This window comes from Hemicordylus capensis, chromosome 4, assembly GCF_027244095.1.
Source record: "Hemicordylus capensis ecotype Gifberg chromosome 4, rHemCap1.1.pri, whole genome shotgun sequence".
Taxonomy (NCBI): domain Eukaryota; kingdom Metazoa; phylum Chordata; class Lepidosauria; order Squamata; family Cordylidae; genus Hemicordylus; species Hemicordylus capensis.
In genome coordinates this window covers 3883502-3906761 of record NC_069660.1, presented here as the reverse complement: position 1 = coordinate 3906761, position 23260 = coordinate 3883502, and the positions used below count along the sequence as shown (strand labels likewise).

The 23260-nt window shown below is 45.7% G+C and overlaps 1 protein-coding gene across 3 annotated transcripts in view; it reads left to right on the top strand.

Moving 5' to 3' along the window:
- MAPRE1 (microtubule associated protein RP/EB family member 1) overlaps positions 1–23260 on the top strand; it is a 23465-nt gene extending 205 nt beyond the window's left edge. Inside the window, exons 1-8 of one of the 3 annotated variants that reach the window (XM_053244878.1) lie at positions 101–565; positions 2000–2123; positions 5353–5498; positions 16280–16487; positions 18031–18111; positions 18307–18425; positions 19999–20151; positions 21586–23260. In XM_053244878.1, the coding sequence (XP_053100853.1) occupies positions 2003–2123; positions 5353–5498; positions 16280–16487; positions 18031–18111; positions 18307–18425; positions 19999–20151; positions 21586–21642 (885 nt within the window). In that variant the 5' untranslated portion in view covers positions 101–565; positions 2000–2002 and the 3' untranslated portion in view covers positions 21643–23260. Of the gene's footprint in view, positions 1–100; positions 566–1999; positions 2124–5352; positions 5499–16279; positions 16488–18030; positions 18112–18306; positions 18426–19998; positions 20152–21585 lie in introns of those variants that run through there. The other 2 variants (XM_053244877.1, XM_053244879.1) reach the window with 2 other exon arrangements.

The window sequence follows — 23260 nt, the reverse complement described above, 5'->3', positions numbered from 1 at the left end:
GAGGCCCGCCTGTCCGCCTGCCTGCTCTCGGGCGAGACGCGGCGCTGCGCTGCGCGGCCCCGCCCTTCCCCGGCTCGCCTTCTCCCTGGGGCAGGGCAGGCGGGCGGCCTGAGCCGCCAGGCCCTCCTTCCTCCCCGGGGACCTCTGTCGGGCATTTGCTTATGCTGATATATGTTAATAGCTGCGGGGTTATGCAAATAGGGCGCGCGGCGGCGTGGGGTGCGCGCTTTCTCTGGCGCCTCTGCCCACGTGGGAAGCCGCTGTCGAGGGGGCGCTTCTGGGCGGCCCGGCCCACCCGGGACTCACTCGCCTGAGAAGGGCGCCCGGCCGCCGCGCCCCGGCCTCCCTCTGCGGAAGTCAGCCGGTGGGGGCGGGGCGGGCTGGCGGCGCCACGGTCCGAGCCCTGCCGCTGCCTCTGCAGCCCTGGCTCAGCCCCGGGGGAGGTCCTCCTGGCTCCCTGCTCGCGGGGCCCTCTTGGGGGCGGTGGCCCAGCCAGCAGGACGCTCGTGCTCGAGCCCTTCTTCAGTTGCAAGTCGAAGGACTTGCAATTTAAAAGAAACCCAAGGTAGACTCTAACCCCTGAAAGGATTCTCTGCTGCGGTTAGATAGGGCCGGGTGTTCAGCCCCTACTAAAAATACGCGAATTGCCACTTTAAAAGGCGCCTCTTTGCTCACTTAGCAGGATTACTCGTTGGGTCTTTGACTTGTACCTTCAGGCGTATTCCAGCTCAGGGGTGCTGGGGGCCATTAGTCTTCTAATGTGTTGGGGTTCTTGCTCTATAGTGAGAAATGCAGAGGGAGGAGCTTTCCTCTTGTCGAAAGGCAGGAGACTGCAAAGGAGCAGGTCTGCCTGTACCAACTCCTGGATGTCTGACTTGGTGACTGTTACCAGGATTTGGTCTGCCTTATTCCTTCCGGGTTGGATGCCTGTGCCTATTGCAGAGGGGAGGGGCTGCTTCCTTTCTGGAAAGCAGGGCTCAGGATCAATCTAGGATAACCCCATCTGACTCTTCTTGGAGTGTGAGCCTCATGTTCGGAATGCTCTCACCACCCATTGCAGTGGTAGCAAATACAGTCTCAGAACAGGCTTTGTTATATTTTAAATAACTAAGTGGCTCAGATCTCATTGGCCCTGTAATAAAGATGTAACACTTGCTGCTGTAAAATAAAAAGAACCTAATTTGCATTAAAGCCTACATAGTTTAATTTTGGGTGAAATGTGAACTGGTGTTTAGCCTTCCCTGCTATTTAGGAGTCCTGTCCTATAACATGGCTGCAGGGTGTATCACATGGGATTCTAGTGGGCAAGAGAGTAGGAGGGCTTCATATGCTCCCTCTCTTCTCTGTATTTGGAACTCATTGGCTAGCTTTCTATTGTTCACGTTTCCTATGCTAATTCTCTACATCAAGTGTTTCATCAGTCTTTCCCCCCACACATTCATTGACTATTGGCTCTCCTTAGATGCTATGCCCAAAATGATCTCTCCAGTGTTGTTGTTTGAGCTGATTCTCCCCCTTGGTTATCTACTTGAATTTTCTTGTTCTTGTGTGTTATGATGCAGTTTTCGTGCAAAGAAGGTGAGCAGAGTTTGCTCCCTTAAGACCTTGGCAACAGAGAACTCTGAGCCAGCTGCTGACAGCTTGCTACCTTTTGTTTATCTGTAGTGGATTGTTATGCCCATTGCAATATATTTCCCAATACAATAGGATAGGTTTGTTTGCTGTAGCTGTAGGAATGAGTGCAACACTTGATGCCAGTTATTTATAAGTATGGGCTCATCACATTACTGAGGCACTGGGTTTCTGATAAATAGCTAGACTGTCTCCAGTAAACTGACTCGCCTGAGGAGGTGGCCTACATCCAACAGATGTGATTGTGCACTTGTCAGCTGGGGAAGGTTTCTTTCATCCTGGAGTGTGAAAGGGGAATGTGAGGTGTGGCAGTTCACTTTACTACCCTCTATGTAAATGAAATCTCTTCTTGGTTAACTTTCTTCAGAAAATGGCAGTGAACGTGTATTCCACTTCAGTGACAAGCGATAATTTGAGTCGACATGACATGCTCGCCTGGATTAACGAGTCCCTACAGTTGAACCTAACAAAGATAGAGCAGCTTTGTTCAGGTAAGGAGGAGTGCTGCTTGGGCTTCAAAGGCAGTTTTAAATTTTATTTTCCTTTGACAAACCTCCTGGAGACTGTCGGCTTGGTGCTAGAGTGCTCTCTGAGGGTGGTGGCTTGGGTGTCCGCCTGCTCTGAATCTAACTGCCCTCTGTATTTGAGGTTAGAAAGGCATTTCCCAGCACAGAGTCAGGATAAAAGTTGTATTTTTCTTTGCAGTGTACAACACAATTTTTCTGAGAAAAAATGCATGCTTTCTGTTCCATGTTCTGTGTTGCATGTTTCTGATCTACAGAGATCTTTAATCTTTATGCCTTGTGTGTACTCACTTGTGACAGCTGTTTTCAAGGGATTTTGGAGTGGAAGGGAGAGAGCCTTCTGCCAGTTCTACAGTTCTCTAGTGCTGGATGGTTCTTAAAGCATCCTTGCTGGGCAAACTGGTAGAGAGATGGCAGACAGAACAATTGGCTTGTGCTTCAGAGCCACTGACTCCAAATAATGTGTACTATTTGTACTGGTACTGTGCAGAGCCACATACAGTGCAGCTGTTATCCTACAGTATTGCCTACTTCTGGTGCAGGGGGTTCTCTTTATGGGAAGTGGAGCCCTGTACCATCCCAGCAGTGGCTGGGAGGGCATGGCAAGAGTGGTAGTCCTTTCAGGTGCCTTTCTCATGAGTGACTACCTTTCCCAGCACTCTGCACACACAATTCCTGCTGTGTGCCATCCCAGCTGCCACGGGGGTCATGCAAGCCTTGGCTTCCTGGAAAGGAGGGTGCCCTTGTGCTGGAAGCTCACAGCACCATGCTGAGATGGATGCACTGCAAGTGGCTGCCTCCACGTGGTACCAGTGCAGTGGTGCAGATCATTTGACTTTGGTGCTGAAGTGCAGGCCCACAACACGGGTTAGGTCTATCTGAACCTGCTCAGCTTTACATGTGAATCCCAATGTGTGCTGCTTGGGGACTTGTTAATAGAGAGTTTCTGAGCTTTGTAGAAGATGATACTCAGTTGTTTTTGCAAACTCTCTATTGGTCCCTACGGAAGGCTGCCTGAGACTTCTGCTTTGTGTCTAAACCCCAGAGGGGCTGAATGTGTAGTGAGGATGACTTGCAAAGCATTGATGTTGCTTTTGCAAAAAAGGATTAATGGTGAGTTTCTGGACTTGGGGTGATATGCAGTGCAAATAAAAGCAAAGGAAGAGTAAATCAAAAGCAAAGTAACTCTGTCAGTTCAGAGATCTGATTTTAAGGAACACTTTCAAATAAGATTTGAGTCAGAAATAGTATGCTGGAGGTACTATGTGAGAGAGTGACTTATGGAAAGGGGAGATGGAAAGTGTGGGAGAAACGTTTAGCAGAACCAACCTATTGATGGGGCCTTAAAGTCAAAATGTATATTTCATGCAGACACGGTTAGCAATGTTGCCTTCTGTGACTGTATGAATATTATTGGGAGGTATAGGTCTAGAGTGTGAAAGTGTTGATGCTGAGGGAAAAATTCTGGTTTGGAAGAACTGGGGAAATAATTTGGCTGGTGCTGTAGCTGGTGGGGGTTGGTCTCTGTAGTAAACAAATTAATGTGCAATGGGCAGAAGTTTGACAGCTACAAAAATCAGTGCTTGAAGAAGTAGTCAGCAAGGATGACAGGAAAAAGGAAGTAAGGATTTCTTGCTCTCAAAGGTTAAATATCAGGAAACGGTTAAATAAACACTAGGGCATTCTCTACTGGCCCTTGGTGATTGCTGGGAAGAGTTAGGTATTGAGATGATGGCCCTGATAGCTCTGTGCAATCTGGTCCCCCTCTTAGCATTATCTTCTGTTGTCTTAAACAAGCAAGCTGATCTGTCATAGTCACTTCCTTGTTTCTACTTCCTCGAGAGGCTTGAGCAAGACGTGATTCTGGAAGACTTCTGCTATTGTAATGGGGGAGAGCTTAAGTTTCAGAGACCTGTCCTTACAAGGATCCTGAAACACAGCTATAAGACCATGGCATAGTATGATTCTATGTGAATAAGCCTGTAAGAAGACCTTTGGGTCCACATATTCCCTGCTTCCTTCCCTTGCTGATGTGTGGCAAGCCACAGTTTGCTGTCTTATCTGGTTTAGAAATCTGAAAGAAGTTCTGGTTTCCAACATAGCACAAAACTAAGCTACTGTTTTAGACAAAATGGCAAATGATATGGTTTGCCGCAAACCAGCAAGGTAAGAGGGAGTTCATGAGCCTGAGGGTCCTTAGGCTTCTCATTAAATATGTTTTCATACTGCCTGAGCCAGCCCAATACCTCATTCTGTACTAGTAGCATGACAAAGGATGGAATACCCTGGCACAAGTGCTTGTTATTTTATTTCAATGGGGCTTTTACACAAAAAGTTTAGGACAAATTGTGCCTACTGTGCTTAGGTGCTAGAAATACTGTAGTTTGGGCTGTTAAGGCACCTGACAATGAGCGAACTGTCCAGCATGGATATTCAAGGCTTAAAGCCCCTGGCATGTTAATCTAATGAGACACAAGATTACTGTCATGGCTTGACAGTGCTTGTTTGCAGTGATGGGACAGATAGTATGTTGACCTGTGAAATGTCAATAGCTCAGTTTTGCTAATCCTTGTAAAGGCCATTGACCCCTAACTAAAGGTAAAGTGTGCCGTTGAGTCGATGTTGACTCCTGGCAACCACAGAACCCTGTAGTTGTCTTTGGTAGAATACAGGAGGGGTTGACCATTGAAGTCTCCTGCTCGGTATGAAATGATGCGTTTCAGCATCTTATATCGCTGCTGCCTAATATAGGTGTTTCCCATAGTCTGGGAAACATACCAATGGGGATTCAAACTGGCAGCCTCTGGCTTGCTAATCTACTGTTGTCTTATTCAAGGAACCAGCAATATTTTTGATTTGGTGAGGAAACATATGACCTTGGTTATAAAAGTGGTGCCATTTTTTGTGTAGGGAAGGCTTTTTTTTGTAAACCGTCCAGAGATGTAAGTTTTGGTTGGTATAAAAATGTTTAATAATAAATAATAAGAATATAAATATACTATCGCTGTGTATCAGGGGTGCAGTCCTGTAGAAAGTGGTAATGGACGTCTGTCTCAGTTTCATTGAAACGTGGCTGTCAAGCTGCTGCTGTGAAGGTGCTAGCAATTGCATAAAGAACTCATTTCATTTTCTTGCCCTAGGAGCATACATTTGGCCAAGTTTTGCTTATATGAATGGTGTTTTTTTTCCTTGGCAGGTGCTGCTTATTGTCAGTTTATGGACATGCTCTTCCCTGGTTCCGTAGCACTCAAGAAAGTGAAATTTCTGGCAAAGTTGGAGCACGAATACATCCAAAACTTCAAGATCCTACAAGCAGGTTTTAAGCGAATGGGCGTTGACAAAGTAAGCTAAATGGCTTGGTTATGGAATACAGAATCTCAAAAAATGCAGGCTTGGAGATTTCCTCGTCAGAATTTGGCCTTGATGCTGCTGTGCCTTAAATCCCTAAGTTTCCCCTACTTATTCTGGGTCCTTGCTTGCCAGTCACTAGACATCATCCACCTTCCTAGTTTCCCAGCTAACATCTGGAAAAATGGGAGTTCAGACTGCCACTAATAATTATGGTCAATCTAAACTAGGTGCATTTCTTGAAGGCTATCGTGCTTTTCATTAAAAGTTATTCTTAGCTGCAGCCTTGTCTTCATGTGGGTTGTAGTTTTTGGCTTTTTCAGCAGGGTTTTTTTTTTTTTTTTTGGTAAAACTGCAATCTGAAAACATCAAATAAATGGGGAACTCAGAGAAGACCAGATAACATCTTCTAAACTCAAATGTTACAATTCATTGCCTATTCTAGAAGGAGCTATCCCTGTAATGGAAAGGGAAAACACCCCAGTTCTCTCTGATGATTGTGGTAGTTTGTCAGACAAATAGAAAAATGTCACCGGACTACAAAAAACTACCCCCAAATCTGCCCATCTTGTGTATAACTGTGCCACAGCGAATGTGAATGGAAGCAGTGTTCTATTTTTTTTTCCATCTGTGTGCAGAATGAATTTCAGAATGAATGAATTTCATTCTGGGCAGCATGGCAGTGTGTGCGCACATATGCATTCAGAGTGGGGCCTTCTTGATTCAACCTAAGTGGGATCTAAAATTAATTGAGTGGACATTAAAAAAAATGTGTGAGTGCATGTACTTGCTCACGTCCATTTGTTGTTCCTGAATTTCCTGGCAATCAATTTCAGGCAATCAGACTTGCTTGAAAGTAGCTACTCGCCCTGAGTGAGGAGTTGGCTGCTTAGGGTGATTTTCAAAGTGGTCATTTTGACTGTAGGAGTATCTGGGGTAGTCGGGGAGGGAGAATTGACCTGTCCCTCAGATGATTTTCATCTCCAGAATGTGCCTCTTGGCTGTGGTTCCAAAAGGGTGCTTGTAAAGGCAAATGCACAGCACACAAGGAGCTGCCTCAGCTCCTTGGAGGAAGGGAGTGATACAAATTTGTCTATTTTTGCTTGTTTCACTTCTACAGAAAAGCTTTTTTGTTTGCAGTATACCATTGTGACATTTATGAATTAATACAAATGTACAAGCAGTCCTTGGTGTGATTTGAGTTCTGCACTCATCTCATGTATTGGGGAGGATGCTATGTTTAATGTGTCAAGGCAAGAATGCTGCCAGATCTTCAAGGGCGCTGGTATAAGTATTGTTGGAGATTTTTACAGGGAAATTATCCCTCAGGGAATCAGAAGTCTAGGCTTCTTCCTATGAAAATCTCTAACAGTGTGAAGACTAAGATTAAAGAAAATTGCTTCAGTGTATTTTAGAGGCTTTCTTAGAGTGGATTGGCTTAGTATTTGAAGAACCAGTCTAGTGATAGGACCATTCTCGGAAGTCATGGACTTGGATGTTGGGGTTGTAAGATGGAGCGGGGTGGTAGATAGTGCATTGTGTTACCCAGTACTTGCAGATTTGAAGAGATTGTTTAAAACGTGTGCTAAAACCTTAGGAGTGGTGTCTGCCAGAGACCAGGGAGACTGGATTCAAATTCCTACTCAGCCAAGAAGCTCACTGCGTGACCCTGGTTTAGCACTACACTCTCTTGTCTTGGGTAAACTATGTCAGTGTTGTGAGGATATGAATGAATGAATGAATTGCTTTATTACGATCAATGATCAGTTATATATACAAACAGATGATATTACATTCAGATAAGAAGTAAATCATACAGAATACATTAACATAGAAGCCTCATATAACAACATCTAAAAAGAAGGGCTGGAGGTTAGCTGTTGACGGATCTTAAGAGCAGCTGCACAAAATTTGGCAACATTGTAGGTGGTAGAAGGTTTCTTATCTGCAAGAAGGAGTGTGGCGTAAAATTCAGCAGTCCGGCCGGGAAAGCGTGATAGCAAGGGAGAAATAAGACTGCACCAGCTATCATTATAAAAAGGACAAAACAGCAGCACATGGTGGACAGATTCGACCTCACCTGAGCATTGTGAGGATAAAGTGTTTGTGTTGGTGAAGTCCTCTGTGTGTGTGTGTGTGTGTGTGTGTGTGTGTGTGTGTGTGTGTGTATGAGACCCTTCAGGAAGGGAGCAGTTCAGAGAAATGTGTTTTCCATGGATTCGGAGTTGATAGATCCTTGGCTCGGAAATGTTCGGTATATATATGTTTATAATATAACATGCGTGTATGTAGTCTTGGACTTCACTGCCAACACTTGACACATTCCGATTCAGTTTGCACCCAGTATTCTCATCTTTGGATATCTTGGTTTTCCAGGATTATTGTATCTCTCTTTCTTGTCATGGTGGGAGGAGGGCAGTAAGTTAAAATTTTCCGCCATAAATCGGAGCCCATCCTTGACCATAGGGTTGTGTGCCCATCATGCCTCAGGGACAGAGACACAAATTATCATAGCAAAGTTTCCGGTTAGCAGTAGGTGGAGCCCCAAAGCTTCAGTTCCTTTCCTGTCTCACCTCAGAGAGCAGCAAGTACAGAGCACTCTTCAAATTGAATAACTTCAGGCTTGTTTGAATTCCTTTTTTCTTTCCTTCCCCTTTCCTACTCCCCTTTCTTGTGTGCAAGGGTGGGAAGGGAGTCTGTTTTCTTTAATTTAGATAAATTCCAAACCCTTTTTGTTTTTAGTTTGGCATCTGTATATTTTCCCCTTCATTTTCTGTTCATTTCTTTTGGGAACCCCTTTGCTATGGACCCAGTGCAAGCGGCAGAAGCCCTTATGGGCTCTCTATCGGAAGGCCTCCCTTCAGAAGCCCCAGTATCGGCTCAGACTCTAGCCCCTATAAAGAAAAAATGGAGCCGCTCTGCCTCTTCGACAGACATGGGCATTTTTCCTTCCAATCCCGCCGTTCCTGCGGCTGACTTTGAGCCCACAATGCAGCCTAACAGGAAGGCAGAAAGGAAAACCAAACACCTGAGCCTTAACTGCTCTTCCTCTGCCCAAGCTCAAGAAGAAGAGAAACAAACTTCCGATAGCGCGACTGAGTGAATGCCTGCTATTGCAGGCAGTGTGCCAACAGCGCCAGCTACGCCACATTGACGGAGTGAAATCGAAAGTGGCTCGGATGGGTGCCATTTTATTCCCTCGAACCCATACATAAAGCCTGGTACTATCTTGGGGGAGGGGAGACCAGTTATGCAGCTCCCCCCTGCAGCCCAGTCAGCAGCTCCGAACTCTCCGGTGCAGATAGAACAGCCAGAAATCATTCCAGTTCTTCCTCCACTGACAGGCTCTGCACCTGCAACAGCAGTGTCTGTGAGTAGTGTGGATCGGGGGAGTAATGACAGAAACAATCGCCCTCTATCAGATGTTACATTCAAGTGGCTCAGGGAGTTTATTGCTAAAGAGCTCCACACCCTCGTTCCTTCCCTTCACTCGGTACCCCTTCCTCCCCGCTCCTAGCAGGAGAGCCATCCTAAAAGACCCAGAGCCCCTTCCAAGCCCTTTTTGTCCTCCTCTCCCAACTCCAGACCCATACATAAAGCTATTCTCTTGAGAGAGCAAGGTCGTTTTATTCCCAGACTGCTCCGTACTCGCAAAAGGCACCTGGATTCCTCTTCCTCGGAGGAATCCACCAAAGAGACCTCCTCCATGAAGCAGCCCTGCATTCTTCCCATCCCTTCCTAACCTAATTCTCTCCCCCCGCCTCCTGCTCAACCTAAACTGCCAGTTAGATCAGAATCTGAAGCAGAGGGAAAGATCTTGGATGAAGACACCTCTCAACAGTCTACTCATTCTAACCGCCTCTTCCAAATGGCAGATCTTGAGATACTCATGACTAAGAGCCCCTGGTGGCGCAGTGGTAAAACTGCCGCCCTGTAACCAGAAGGTTACAGGTTCGATCCTGACCAGGGGCTCAAGGTTGACTCAGCCTTCCATCCTTCCGAGGTCGGTAAAATGAGTACCCAGAATGTTGGGGGCAATATGCTAAAATCATTGTAAACCGCTTAGAGAGCTCCGGCTATAGAGCGGTATATAAATGTAAGTGCTAAGGCCAGGAGAACCATCAAGGCTGCATCCAACATAGAGACCCCATCTTAAGAGCCAGGAGTTTGATGAAAAAGTTTTTCCCTCTACGTCACCTTCTCGTCCTTCTGTACCTTTCCCCTCTCTTTTTACCATCGCCTCCTTTTAATTTTTACCTTCCCCTCCATTCTACCATGCTGGCTGAATGGGCTGTTCCATTTGCACACAAACTGGCTATTCCATTTCCAGGCAAGTTGTACTCATTACTACAAGAGGTCTCTGCCATCCTAGCCACCCCAGTGGTAGATGCTCTTGTGTCTCAGTTGGTCTCGGGGGCATTTATGCAGAAAGAGGGGGAGGAACAACTGAAAATCCCAGCAGACAAAGGTCTCATGATGCCTCAGCTATGGTCATCAAAGCCACAGCTGCAAATTCTATTTTTGCCAGAGCCTCTGTTCTCTGGGCCAAGGAACTGGCTCAGTACATGTCTCCTGAAAACACTAGGCTTCTCCAGTGCGTTAACAAGATGGCCAAAGTGGCAGCCTTCATGGCTAATTCGAGTCTAGATTGCATACAACATGCATCTAGATCTGTGGTCTCAGTGGTAGCTGTAAGGAGATGTTTATGGCTTAAACACTGGAAAGTGGATTCTAAGTCCAAATTAAGCCTGACTTCTACTGTGTTTAAGGAAACTAAGCTTTTTGGAGATGCCCTAGATCCTATTCTCATTGAAACTAGTGTTAAGAAAAAAGCCATGGCTTCCTCTAAACTGATTCACATAGGACATTTAGAAGGAATTCATCTTCCTTTTGCTCCTTTCATCCGACCTTCAGGCAATCTGGCTACTCCACCAATACCTCCTTTCTTGACAACAGGAATGTTAACTTCAGGCCCACTGGACGCCCCCAGTGGCAACACCACAATGAGGAGCATTCAGCAAACAACATCGCCAATTTTAGCCCTCTGCTTCCTACAAACAATGACTCCCTGCAGGTTGGAGGTTGACTCCTACACTTTGTGCAAGCATGAGCAGAGGTCACCTCCAACTGCTGGGGTACTTCAGTCTCTGAAGTTTATCTCTAGAGTTTTCATCAAGTCCACAAAACCGTTTCATTGCCTCCCCAGTATCCAAAGTCCAGACCAAACACCTACGCATGCATCAGGCAATCTTACATCTTATTCAAATCCAAGCAGTGGAACAGGTTCTACTGACAGAATTATGTCAGGGCGTTTATTCCATGCTATCTTTGGTTCCAGAAAAGGATGGCATGTAGAGGACAGTCTTAGACCTCAAAGCGCTGAATCATCACATTCTCAAATGGTCTTTCCGAATGGAATCTCTTCAAAACATCAAGGAGGCATTGAGGAACAAAGGTTTTTTTTTGCCTCAGTAGACCTGTCAGAGGCATACCTCCACATCCCAATCCACCCAGTTCACTGCTGCTTCCTCCGGTTTTGCTTCAACAACCTGCATTTTCTGTACTGGGCAATGCCCTTCGGACTCTCATCAGCCCCAAGGGTATTCATGAAGATCATGGTTGCCCTGATCACATTCATGCACACACAGGCCATTCACATACACCCTTATCTGGAAGAGCTTTTAATCCATTCATCATCTTTCCATATCGCCCAGAGGGATGTCCAGAGAACCTTCGTCTTAATCTGGCTGCATGGCTTCATTGTAAACCACCAGAAGGGTCCATCTCCTCCTGACCCAGTGACCATACCATCTTGGGGCCATTTTTGACACATCAACTGGTCTAATCTCGCTCCCAAAGGACCAAAGGGAAAAAATCTTCAGCCTCACCTCTGCAGTCATAAGAACAGCCCTGCTGGATCAGGCCCAAGGCCCATCTGGTCTAACATCCTGTTTCACACAGTGCCCCACCAGATGCCGCTGGAAGCCACAGGCAGAAGTTGACGGCATGCCCTCTCTCCTGCTGTTACTCCCCTGCAACTGGTTCAACCAATCAGTGGACCTGATGCTCTTGGCCCAACTGTTAGGTTCCATGATTTCCTGCCTTGAGTGCACCCCCTGGACCAGATGGCATTCCTGCTCTTTCCAGTGGTTTCTTCTCCCTTTCTAGGAGCAGATCATGGCCCGCACCCACAGAGATCTCCTCATCCCTCTCCACCTCTGCTTCTCCCTCCACTGGTGGACATCCACAGCCTTACTTGAAGCGCTCCCTCTAAATCCTCCTCAGCGCATTACCATCACCATGGACACCAGCCTACTGCCTCATCCACTTTGCTCAGGGCAAGTGGAGTCTACGGGAACAAAAGAGCTCGACCAGCGTCCTAGAATTAAGAGCCATCTGACTAGCTCTGTTTCACTTTTCAACACTGATCAAACACAGCCATGTACTAGTCAGGACGGACAACGTGACAGCAAAATCTCATGTACACAATCAGGGGGGCACGAGATCGAAATCCCTCATGGCAGAATCTGCCCTGCCCTATTTACATGGGCAGAAAGGAACCTCATAAGAGCCAAATACCTGAGCGGAACCTCCAACCTGAGAGCAGATTGGCTGAGTTTTCAAAGGGCTGACCTGGCAGAATGGGCTCTCAAACCACAGGTTTTTCAGATGTTGACCAAGATCCTGGGCACACTAGTACTAGACCTTTGCGTTGAGCCGGAACAACCAACTCCCCAGTTTCTTCTCCTGGTTCTATCATCCTCAGGCAGAAGCCATAGATTCCTTATCAGCATGGTGGCCCCAAGTTCTTCTCTATGCATTTCCCCCCACGGCAATAATTGTAAAAGCCCTCCAGAAACTACGTCTGATGGCCCCTCACTGGCTACGAAGACCATGGTTTGCCAACCTGGTCTCCCTTTCCATCCGTCCTTTGTGGCAACTTCCCAAGCACTGGGATCTTCTCCTTCAAGGACCACTTTTGCATCCCAACCCAGATTGGCTCCACGTGGACACTGAGCGGTCATCACTAGTTTATCAGGGCTATGATGCTAAAGTCCAAGACACCATTCTTGCATCCATATGACTTTTGACTACAAGAATCTACCAGACCACATCACTGTTCCCTCTAAGGCGTGCGCACGGCTCGGAGTCCCCCCCGGTCCGGCGGGGGGGACTGTGACTTTAAGCGGGGGGTGGTGGTAGTACTTACCCCCCCCGCCGCTCTTCCCCCTCCGGCGCTGGTCCTTGGAAAAATCTTCGTGGGGCGGCAGAGGTCCTCTCTGCCGCCCCTGCCCCTGTCGTTGTTCGGCAAGCCTTAACAGAGACGAGCGCGCACGCCGTGCAGGGCGCATGCACGCTGCTAGCGCTCGTCTCTGTTAAGGCTTGCCGAACAACGACGGGGGCAGGGGCGGCAGAGAGGACCTCTGCCACCCCAAGAAGATTTTTCCAAGGACCAGCGCCAGAGGGGGAAGAGCGGCGGGGGGGGAGTACCACCACCACCCCGCTTAAAGTCACAGTCCCCCGCCCAGCCAGACTGCCGGACTGGTCCGGCGGTCTGTTCTATTATGCCGGACCAAAACCATGCACACTCCTAGTGTGCGCACTCACAAGCTTTTGGATGTCCACTCAGTTCATTTTCGATCCTGCTCAAGTTGAATCAGGAAGGCCCCATTCTGAATGCATGTGCACACACACTGCCTTGATACTGCTGACCAGAGCAAAACTCATTCCACACAGAGATGAAAAAAATTAGAGGGACCACTGTACCACATGGATGGTCTTCTCCCATTGGGCTAGGAGGAAAGGTTTTCTTCCTACCTCAGCAGGAGTCCTAGAGGCCCTAGTTTTTCTTCAGTCTGGTCTGGATCTAGTCCTCTGCCCAACCACTCTCCAGAGAGAAACATCGGCCCTATCCTCCATCTTAGACACCAGTATACCAGGTTCTGCTTCCCTCCTCCATCCTCGCATCACGCATTTTCTCAAAGGGGCGAACAACCTGGCACCTCTTCCAGTACACAGGTTCCCATCCTGGAATTTAAACAATGTGCTCACACAACCTCTCTTTGAACCTTTCCGTGACTTTTCTCTCAAGATCCTCTCTTACAAAGTCCTGTTCCTGGTGGCAATCACATCAGCAATCACATCAGTGTCCAAACTCTGTCAGTACACAAAGAACTGTGTCTTTTTCAACAGGGCACAGTCATCCTCAAACTCTACCCCACATTCATTCTAAAGACCAGTTCCACAGATCTCAACTTCCCTCCTTCTGCCCGACACCATTCCACTCCAGGGAAAAGAGCTGGCGCACACCCTTGATGTACGAAGGGCCTCCAAATCTACATTTGGTGGAACAAACTGGTAAGGAAGTCCGATGCCCTTTTCATATCTTTTCTCCCAGCATCCCTGGGTAACAAGGTCTCTAAAACAACACTTTCGAAATGGATTCGAGTGACCATTGCTCTGGCACATGAGTCTATACACATTCCAGTTCCTTGAGGCATCACTGCTCATTCCACCAGAAGTGCTTCAGCCTCATCGGTGTTCTCAGTGAATACTCCTCTTCAAACCATTTGCCAAGCAGTGACATGGTCTTCCATAACCCCTTTTCTTCGGCACTATAAGATCTCATTCCATTCTGACCAGGCAGCCCTGGGTCTCACCGTCCTCCAACAAGTCATGTAAATATCTGCTTCTCTCCCTGATATCTGGGTGGTAGGCTTTGGTAGGTTCCTATGGTAAGGGATGGGCTCCAATTTATGGCAGAAAAAGAAACATTGGTCTTATCTGTGAAGGGTTCTTTTTCACCCTAATCGGAGCCTACCTGGCCCATATTACATTCCTTCTATTTTTATCCGATGCTGCATTGTTTTCTCTCCAGGGTAGGGTTGCCAGTATGGGTGGCAATTGACTCCCAGGGCAATTAGCTGTTTTTTCTTCACCTTTTGCCTATTATTGTATTCTCCCTCCACTTGAGTTTCTTTTCTAGAGCTCTCGCTATCTTCCATGATAACTTCAGCTCGATAATCTGGAACTGGGGCTTTGGGGCTCCACCTACTGCTAACTGGAGATTTTGCTGTGATAATTTGTCTGATAATTTGTTCCTGAGGCATGATGGGCACACAACCCTATGGTAAAGGATGGGCTCCGATTACAGTGAAAAAGAACCCTTTACAAGTAAGACCAATGTTTCTTTCTGAACATGTTGGGATCTGGGGCAGTAAGTGAATTAACCAGGTTGCCCAAATGACAGAGCACTCAGGTATTGGAGATGATGGAATATCTTTCAGTGGCTTTTTTGCACCTGTCTTGAAAGCTAAGCAGTGGCAGGACAGCAAATGTGCTGTGGCTGCTGTCCTCCATTAAGACCTGCAAATAGAACGGGCGTGCTCAGTTTTGGGCCCCCAGCTGTTTTTGGACTACAGCTCCCATAATCCTCAGCCAATACCCAGGGATTATGAGAGTAGTAGGCCAATGTCTGCAGGAGGGCTAAAGTTGATGAGCCCTGAAATTGAAGGTTGTCCTGGCCAGATTAGGATCAAACATAGGTGGTGTGCACATCTGTGTTGACCACCATCTTTGTGCAAGTATTGTAATGTCCTTTTAAGGGCCACACCAGACATGTTGCAGAAGCTCAGTCAGGGAATTTGTGGTTAGGATTGCCTGTTCTTTAAAGCATTAATGGCTGTGGGAGGTGGAGACATGATAAAGTGGGTGAATTGGACTGAGACTATGTAGGCAAAGGGGTATCCATCCTTCCCTGTTGCCAATCTTTGCTTTGGGCAGCAATCAGCCTTGTTGCTGCTCTCTGTCCTGCAGGGGCAGATACTGGTATATTTTCGCTCTTTTTAAACGACACAAACCATTTTTAAAGGGTTATAACAGACATACGTTTTGGGCAGTATAAAAATATGTTAAATAACATCTCCCCCCTCCTCCCCATGTGGAGTGAATAGCCAATTTGGGGGTGGGTGAGAGAAAGAAAGATGATGCAGAGAAAAAGGTTAACCCATTCTTCCCAAGCCCTGCAGCTCCCGTTCAAATTGTATCCCCTGATGGCTGCTACTGACACCTTTTTAGAACTGTGGGAGATTCTGTTCATGGATCTCCTGTATTGTGTCTTGTCTTTCCTTAGCATAAACACATCTTGCTTGGCCTTCAATAGCTTTTATGTCTGCCGAATGTTCCTGTTAATCTGTTTGCTGTATAAACTGTGACTTTAGCTTCTTAAGCTATTGCATCGAATTCTGTATTTCTAAAAGCAGTTAATTGTATCTCAATGTTAAGATTTTGCAGGGATGGGAATATGGTAACGACCAGCTTCCATAACTTTATTTAGATCCTTCCTGTGTCTGTCACCTTTCTGGTTCCAGCTCTGTCTTGTCTGTTTGTTATTTAACATATTTGTATAAAGCCCAAAATGCAAGTTTCTAGGCAGTTCACAACAAAACAATGTAAACAAATAAAAAGGTTAAAACATTACAATAATTTAAAACATAAAACAATGTTTAAAAACTATTAAACCATCACACTATTAAAACAGTATCTAATTAAAGATGTTGCAATATCATCTCATTCCCTGTCTGCTGGGAACCTTCACTGACCTACCTGATCTGATTGATGTGTTAGCTTATTGCTGGCTAAAGTTCCTGAAGGAATCCCTTTCTGGAGTTGAGCTAAAATTCTGTGCACTTAGCTCTAAAGTATCCTTGTTTTGAGTCTTGAAAGCACTTTTCTCTTTTGGGGGGCTAAATGTGTTCAAATTTTCTCCCTGCCAGATAATCGCTGTAGACAGACTAGTGAAAGGAAAATTCCAGGACAACTTTGAATTTGTTCAGTGGTTCAAAAAATTCTTTGATGCAAACTATGATGGGAAGGACTATGACCCTGTGGCCGCTCGGCAAGGCCAGGAGACAACTGTAGCACCCGCCCTTGTTGCGCCCGTTCTGAACAAACCGAAGAAGACTCTTGGTTCAGGTGGCACAGGTAACGCAAACGTGTGTTTAAAATGCTGGGATAGGGCTAGCAAAGATAGTTTGTGTGTTGGGTTACTCATGACCTGTTGCTCTAAATCAAGGATTCCCAACCATTATACAGTGTGTGGACTTATTCATTCGTGTGTTGTACCAATTTCCACATTATGGACTTCATTGTTTCTCTTGGAGCATACAGTTTCATTAATATTTCCCACTGTTTTGATCTGGCTTACGTTGAATCAATTTCCTACTACAGATTTATTTGTCTAAGTTGTTTGTTATTGGTCAGTCTGGGGGATCTTTTTGGTTTCTTTGTTGGACTATAATTTCCATCATCCCCAGCCACGGTGGCCTTAACAGGTGTGGTTGTGGATGATGGGAGTTGCAATCCAACAACATCTGGGGATCCCAGTAAAGAAATCATGCAGGGTCAGATGCTCTGGTTACTTGTACCCAAGGTCTGGATTGAGGAGCTGAAGCCCCACCCCCATGCCTGCCCCATGCCCTTGAGTCTCTGTGTGCCACAGTAAATGCTTAGAGGAGTGTCCATGTGTTTTCCTTGCTCACGCTTGGAACTGTGCTTAGCACAGTAAGATGGCATGTGGCTGTGCTTGAGCAATGTGTGAGCATGTGTAGCCGTTAGAACAAAAGAGCCCTGCTGGATCAGATAAAAAAGTACATCTAGTCCAGCATCCGGTTTCCCCACAGTTGGCTCACTGGATGCCTCTGAGAAGCTTATAAGCAGGCTTAGAAGACAAAAGCCCTCTGTCTCTTTTGTTCCTCAGCAGCATAGTGCCTCTGGGCGAGATAGTATTCATTTTTACTAGCCATTTATTAATTTATTTGACATTTTTATACTGCCCAAAACTTACGTCTCTGGGCGGTTTGCAACAAAATAAAAACAGAAAAAGTAAAACATTCGTTAAAACAAAAACAGAAAGTTCAAAACATTACAACAATTTAATTTTAAAAAATATTTTAAAACAGCATTAAAACCATTAAAACAATATTAATTAAAAGCCTTGGTGAACTGATGCATCTTTAAAGACTTTTTAAACGCTATCAGAGATGGAGAGGCTCTTATTTCAGTAGGGAGCACATTCTAAAGCCTTGGGGCAGCAGCAGAGAAGGCCAATCCTTGAGTAGCCACCAGATGAACTGGTGACAACTGCAGATGGACCTCTCCTGATGATGTCAATGGGCGGTGCGGTTCATGACGAAGAAGACGTTTTCTTATTTACCCAAGCCGTTTAGGGCCTTATAGGTTATACATCTTGTATTTTGCCTGGAAACATATTGGCCGCCAGTGTATGAATTATGAATGTGTTCAGTTTCCTTTTAAAGCCACCCAGGCTTTAAAGTGACCATCACATTTCATGGCAGTAACTTCCACCAGTCCTGTGTACTGTCTTGTGTTTTGTCTTGAATCTCCTACCCATCAGTTTTGTTGGGTGGGTGACTCTGATTTCTAATATTATGAAATAGGATGGAGAATAGTGTGCAGCATGCTTTAGGCTCAGTATGTAACGGCCAGAATTGTTCTACCTTTGTAGATAACAGTTATGTGAGAGCTTCAGAACTGAAGGCTGGAAGAGCAAACTCTACTGCTTCCTTAAAGAAAACTGCTATGATTGGTATTAAGCACTCTGCAGGGGAGAAGGCATTCTGTTAACTATTCTTTGGGCTGTAAGTGGAGGGGGTCTTTTCTGCTGCAGTACACAGGGCTCCACACTTTGGGTGTAGTTCACTTTGGTTGGCTAATTGAGAGTCCACTTAGGTCTTTGGAGTTTGTATTTATAGGCTGCAAGTAATGCACTCTTATGTTACAGCTCCAACAAGACCGATGGTTGCACAGAGAACAGTGGTGGCTAATAAAACTGGACCAGGGATGGTTAAAAAAGCTCCAGGAGGAATTGGGGAGGATGAATCTGCTGAATTGATCCAACAGGTGAGTTTGTGGCAGGCTGTACTGAGCAGTAGATACTAGTCTCACACACACACACACACACACACACACACACACACACACACACACAGAGTCTTGTTTTCCTTGTTCTGAGTGTGGCCTTGGGCTACCACAAAATAATACAGTGGTGAAAATTAATCCTGGGAGCTTCCCACATGGATTGTGCCCCCCCCACCACAACACACACACTTCTGAAGGGAGCAAAGGTGGAAGATATTCTGAGACCATTTGCAAGTTACAGGACCAAAAGGTGTTAGGAATAGAGAAGTTGTCAGCAGTTACGTCTCTGCACATATCTGTCTTGGCAAGTGGAATGGAGCTATGCCATTCAGTGACCCAGATGGTTTCTTACCAGCAGATCGACTGTGTGATGGAGAAAAATCATTCCCACACCATGCTCATAACACAGGAATTGGGCCAAAGACCTCCACTCTTTACTATGTGCAGAATTGATGGATCTGGTATCAGACAGGCCTTGACAAACCTTCTTTGGATATAGGATCAGCCCCCAAATTTAGGAGCCAAGCAATGGACACTTGGTAAAGTGACCAAATTTAGTGATGGCCTGGTGGTGGGGAGAAGGCAAATGGGCTTCTCTTTATCCCCTTTACAAGTAACATACTTAGAACAGAAGCAAGGCTGCCTGGGACAAATATTTTATTAAATTACCTCTGATTATGCTAGTCTAGGCACCATGGCTCTTTGGTGCCTGGGGTTTGTCAAGCCTTGGTGTAAGAGGAATGCAGTATCTCTCAAATGCACCCAAGCTCCTTGATGATTGAATAAAGCATTACCAGCAGTAGTGCCTTGACCCTGCACTGCAGAGAACACCCCTGGTGGTCTGGAATTCCATTTCTAGTGTGGAGAAAGAGAATACCTTTATATGGGTGGTTTTTTTAAAAAAATGCAGCTCCTCCTTTGGTCACTTGGAGGCAAGCTTGAGGCCTCCATTAGTTACCAAGAGCAGCATAGTCTTGTCAGCTATGAATAGTCAAGACCAAGTTGCTTTTGATCTAGTCTACAATAGAGGACATCTGTAGGGACTTCATCTGGTTACTTTTAACTTGGACGTGGGGCAAAAAGAAAAGGGTATTGGAGTAGAATGGCAGGATGCTTGTGATTTAGTGGAAGGATGAGAGGGTAAAGAGAGGTTCCACAGGAACTGTTTGTCAACATCCCTCCTTATGAAGGCAGAAGGGAAAGAAGCCTGACGCTTTCTGCCCAAGGCTGTCTAACACTTAAAGAACTCCATTCTTACCAGTTTCTGTGTGAATATCCACACACATGTATTCTTGAGAAACAAATGTGAGAACTGTGTTAAACTACCATGCATGGTTAGAATGAACAACCATCTCAACAAACTGACCCAAATGCCTTCAGAACAGTAGCAACCAAAAAGTGCCTTTCATTCTCAACACTACCATTTAAATAAAATATTTGTTGGCTGAGGAGTTACTTTGATAGATTAACACTTGTGTGCATATTTGAGTTGCCTCTTCTGTATACATGTTTTTTCTGTGAGGGAAATAAATTGTAACGGTTTTTTCTTTGGCAGATAAACGTACTAAAGCTGACTGTTGAGGATTTGGAGAAAGAAAGGGACTTCTACTTTGGAAAGCTGAGGAACATAGAGCTGATTTGTCAGGAGAATGAAGGCGAGAGTGATCCAGTTCTGCAGAGGATTGTGGAAATTCTTTATGCTACAGATGTAAGTCTCTCTCTCCCTCTCTCTCTCTCCCTCTCTCTCCCTCTCTCTCTCCCCTTGAGGAAATTGCACATCTCACAGATGCACTCCCAACTTCTGTCTCAGATGCTGCAAATGACACATGGCAATCTTGTGCAAGATGCACCAAAAGGCGTTGCTGCACAACACCATTCATGTGTTCTAATGCTGCTTCCATTAGATTCATTGATGTTCCTGGTGGGTTGAACTTTGGCAAATAGGATTGCTAAGCTTCCATCAACTAAAATTCAAGGGCTAAGCTTCCATCAACTAAAATTCAAGGGATCTCACACCTGGCTGGTGACATTGAGAAACTGGGACAAAGTAGGAAGCTGGAAATGGCTGTCACGGGATGCTCTTGTTTGTTTGTAAAACTTTTATACCGCCCTTCCAAAGGGCTCAGGGTGGTTTACATTAAATTACCATTACCATTAAATTACCATTATAAAGAGATGCCACTTTGAAAGGTCCCTTGATGTAGCCCTCTGGCCGCCTTTCCTCTCTTCCTCCCACGCTTCTGGATGGAGGCTTCCCCTTGCTGCTGTTCCCTGTAAGAATGTTAGTGAGATGAGCTGCAGTTCTGCAGTGAACTTGCATGACACTTTCTTAGTATGATGAACACAAGGTGAAAAGGCATGGTGATGGCCAGCAAGGCTTGATAGATCGAAGGCAGGGCTGCATAAATTTGGCCCTCCTGCAGATGTGGGACTAGAACTCCCCTCATCCTTGACTCTTGGCCATTGGGGCTGGGGAGGAGGGATGGAGCTGAGCAGCCCTGTTCTAAAGGAATGTGTTGGAGAGATCTCTTAAGGAACTCTTGAGAATTGGCAGTGAAGAATGTGTACAGTGCTGCCTGTTCTTGTTCTTCAAATGTTGGTATCTTTCTTAACCCAAAAGGTTAAAACATGTTGCTAAAAAAAAAGAAAGCTGAAAATGGAGATTCAAGCAAGCTTCTTGAAATGCTGCAAACTGGATGACACCTAATTGCCCAAGTACATCTGTGTAGTAAATCTTAGGCTGGTTGTGTTAGCTGTACTTTACCTTCCTTATGCTTTCTGCCATGACCTGTAGAATTCTCTACCAATGCTTTCATGTGCTGTTGTTCTTGGCTTATAATGAGCATATCCTCTTTTTCACAAGAAACTGCACATAATACTTACCTTTGCAGTCCAACTGAAGGTACCGCCATAAGGTTTTTTTAAAGGCATTTATAAGTCCTCAGATGGTCACAACTTGCCTATTCAGTATAGGCTAATGACAAAATATAGTGTGATATAAATACCCCAGAATTATTTCTGTGACTTCGCCCTTAAGGGAGTGGGAAGGGAATGCAGCATCCTGCAGTTGCTCCTTGCTGTTCACTCAGTAGCACAGCTGTGTCTCACTTCTGTTTTATCTCCCCCCCCCCCCCCGCCACAGGAAGGCTTCGTGATACCAGACGAAGGAGCACCACAAGAGGAGCAAGAAGAGTATTAATGGTCCACCTCCAGTACCAGCAGAGCAGCAGCAGAATTCAGAAATCAGAATTCTTTGCCCCAATCATGTGCTTATCTGTAAAATACTCCATTTTATTCTTAGAGGACTCACTGGTTTCTTTTCATAAGTAAAAAGTACCTCTTCAAGTGCACTTTGCGTAAGTTTTACTACTTCCCCCGCTCCAATGGGTTTTGAGAGATTTTTCTTCTCATTTTTGTAGCAGAGCAGTATTAACATCTAGTTGGTATAATTTGCAAGCCAGAGGCTAATATTTGGAGTTTGCAGAGTTGCTTGGTTGCTGGGAAGGCTCTGATTTGTGGAGAGTTTGCTGTACGGTGTTTCTCTCTTTTTTTTTTTTTTTTGGTGGGGGAGGGGTTGAGGGAGGGAGAGTATGTAGTGGAGCAATTTCAGGACTGACTTCTTGCAGGACGGCTGAGCAGAGAGGAAATTGTTTTCTGCAGTTGAGATGCCTTAAGGGGGCTTAAAATGTGCTTCCAGATGCCAAATTAGAAAGAAAGGTGACAGGGGTTGTTGTGCTCTGTAGTGGGATTAGAGTATCTGGCTTTCTTGGTTTGGAAGAGGTTGCTTGGCCAGGCGCAGAAAGGGTCTATTGACACAGCCCTCTTGCTACCTAAAGCTGTCCCTACCCAGTCATTGACTTTGAAAGGAGGAGGCCTTAATGTATCCTGTTACAAGACTGGAGTGGGGGGCATGGCTGGCTTACCTGAAGGCCTCTCAGTTTGCTTTTCCTGGCTGCCTATAGAGAACGGCTGTGTGGAGCAGACATGTTGCATCTTCCCAAACAAAAAGGCAATCGCTTTGAAACTCTTCACCTAATTCACTGCCTGCATCTAGCTCCCTTCCCTGCCCTCCTGCTTTCCTTCTCTGGTCCATTGAATTCTGTGGGTCCTTCAGTTCCTCTGTGCCCCTCCTCCTTTTTCCAAATCGGCTGACTAATCTCATAGCTTGTTTGCAGTGCTGCACTGAGGCCAGTCTTGATCTCCTGGCTGTGTGCCGGTTACGTGTATCCTTGTTGAGTTGGCCTTCCCCATTTAGTCTTTGCCAGTGCTCCAAACTGCTGGTCAAAAATGAATTGATGTGCATTTAAACAGGAAAGCTAATGTGGCAGAAGATACAGTGCTCAGATGACTCTTGAATATTCCAGTATTTCGTGCTTGACCCTGGCCCTCTTGTGTGTGAGCAACTCCCTTGCCCCACACCTCGCTCCAATTGCTGCTCTTTGGGAGGGCCTGTTTGAAACGTTTGTCCCAGCCACAGCTAAGGCAGAGTCTCTGAGCTTGGCAGGCTGTTGTTGATTTACTTCCAATGGTTGTGTCCTAAGTTTGTTTGTGTGTGTGCGTGTGTGTGTGTGTATAGAAAGCAAAGCATTTTATGGTAACTGTTGTGTAGTGCATGAATCCCTATGAAAATTCAGAGGAAGACCCAAATTCAATAAATGCCAAAAAATGCAAGCCATTATTTAAGACATCAGAGGTGCTATTTCTCTTGTGGCCTTCTAGATACTTGTTGCCCTAAACCATATTCCACCCAGACTCCTCTTGACAGGGTTTTTTCTACTTTGAAACAGTTTCTAAATAAAGTTCTGTTATTTCAAGAA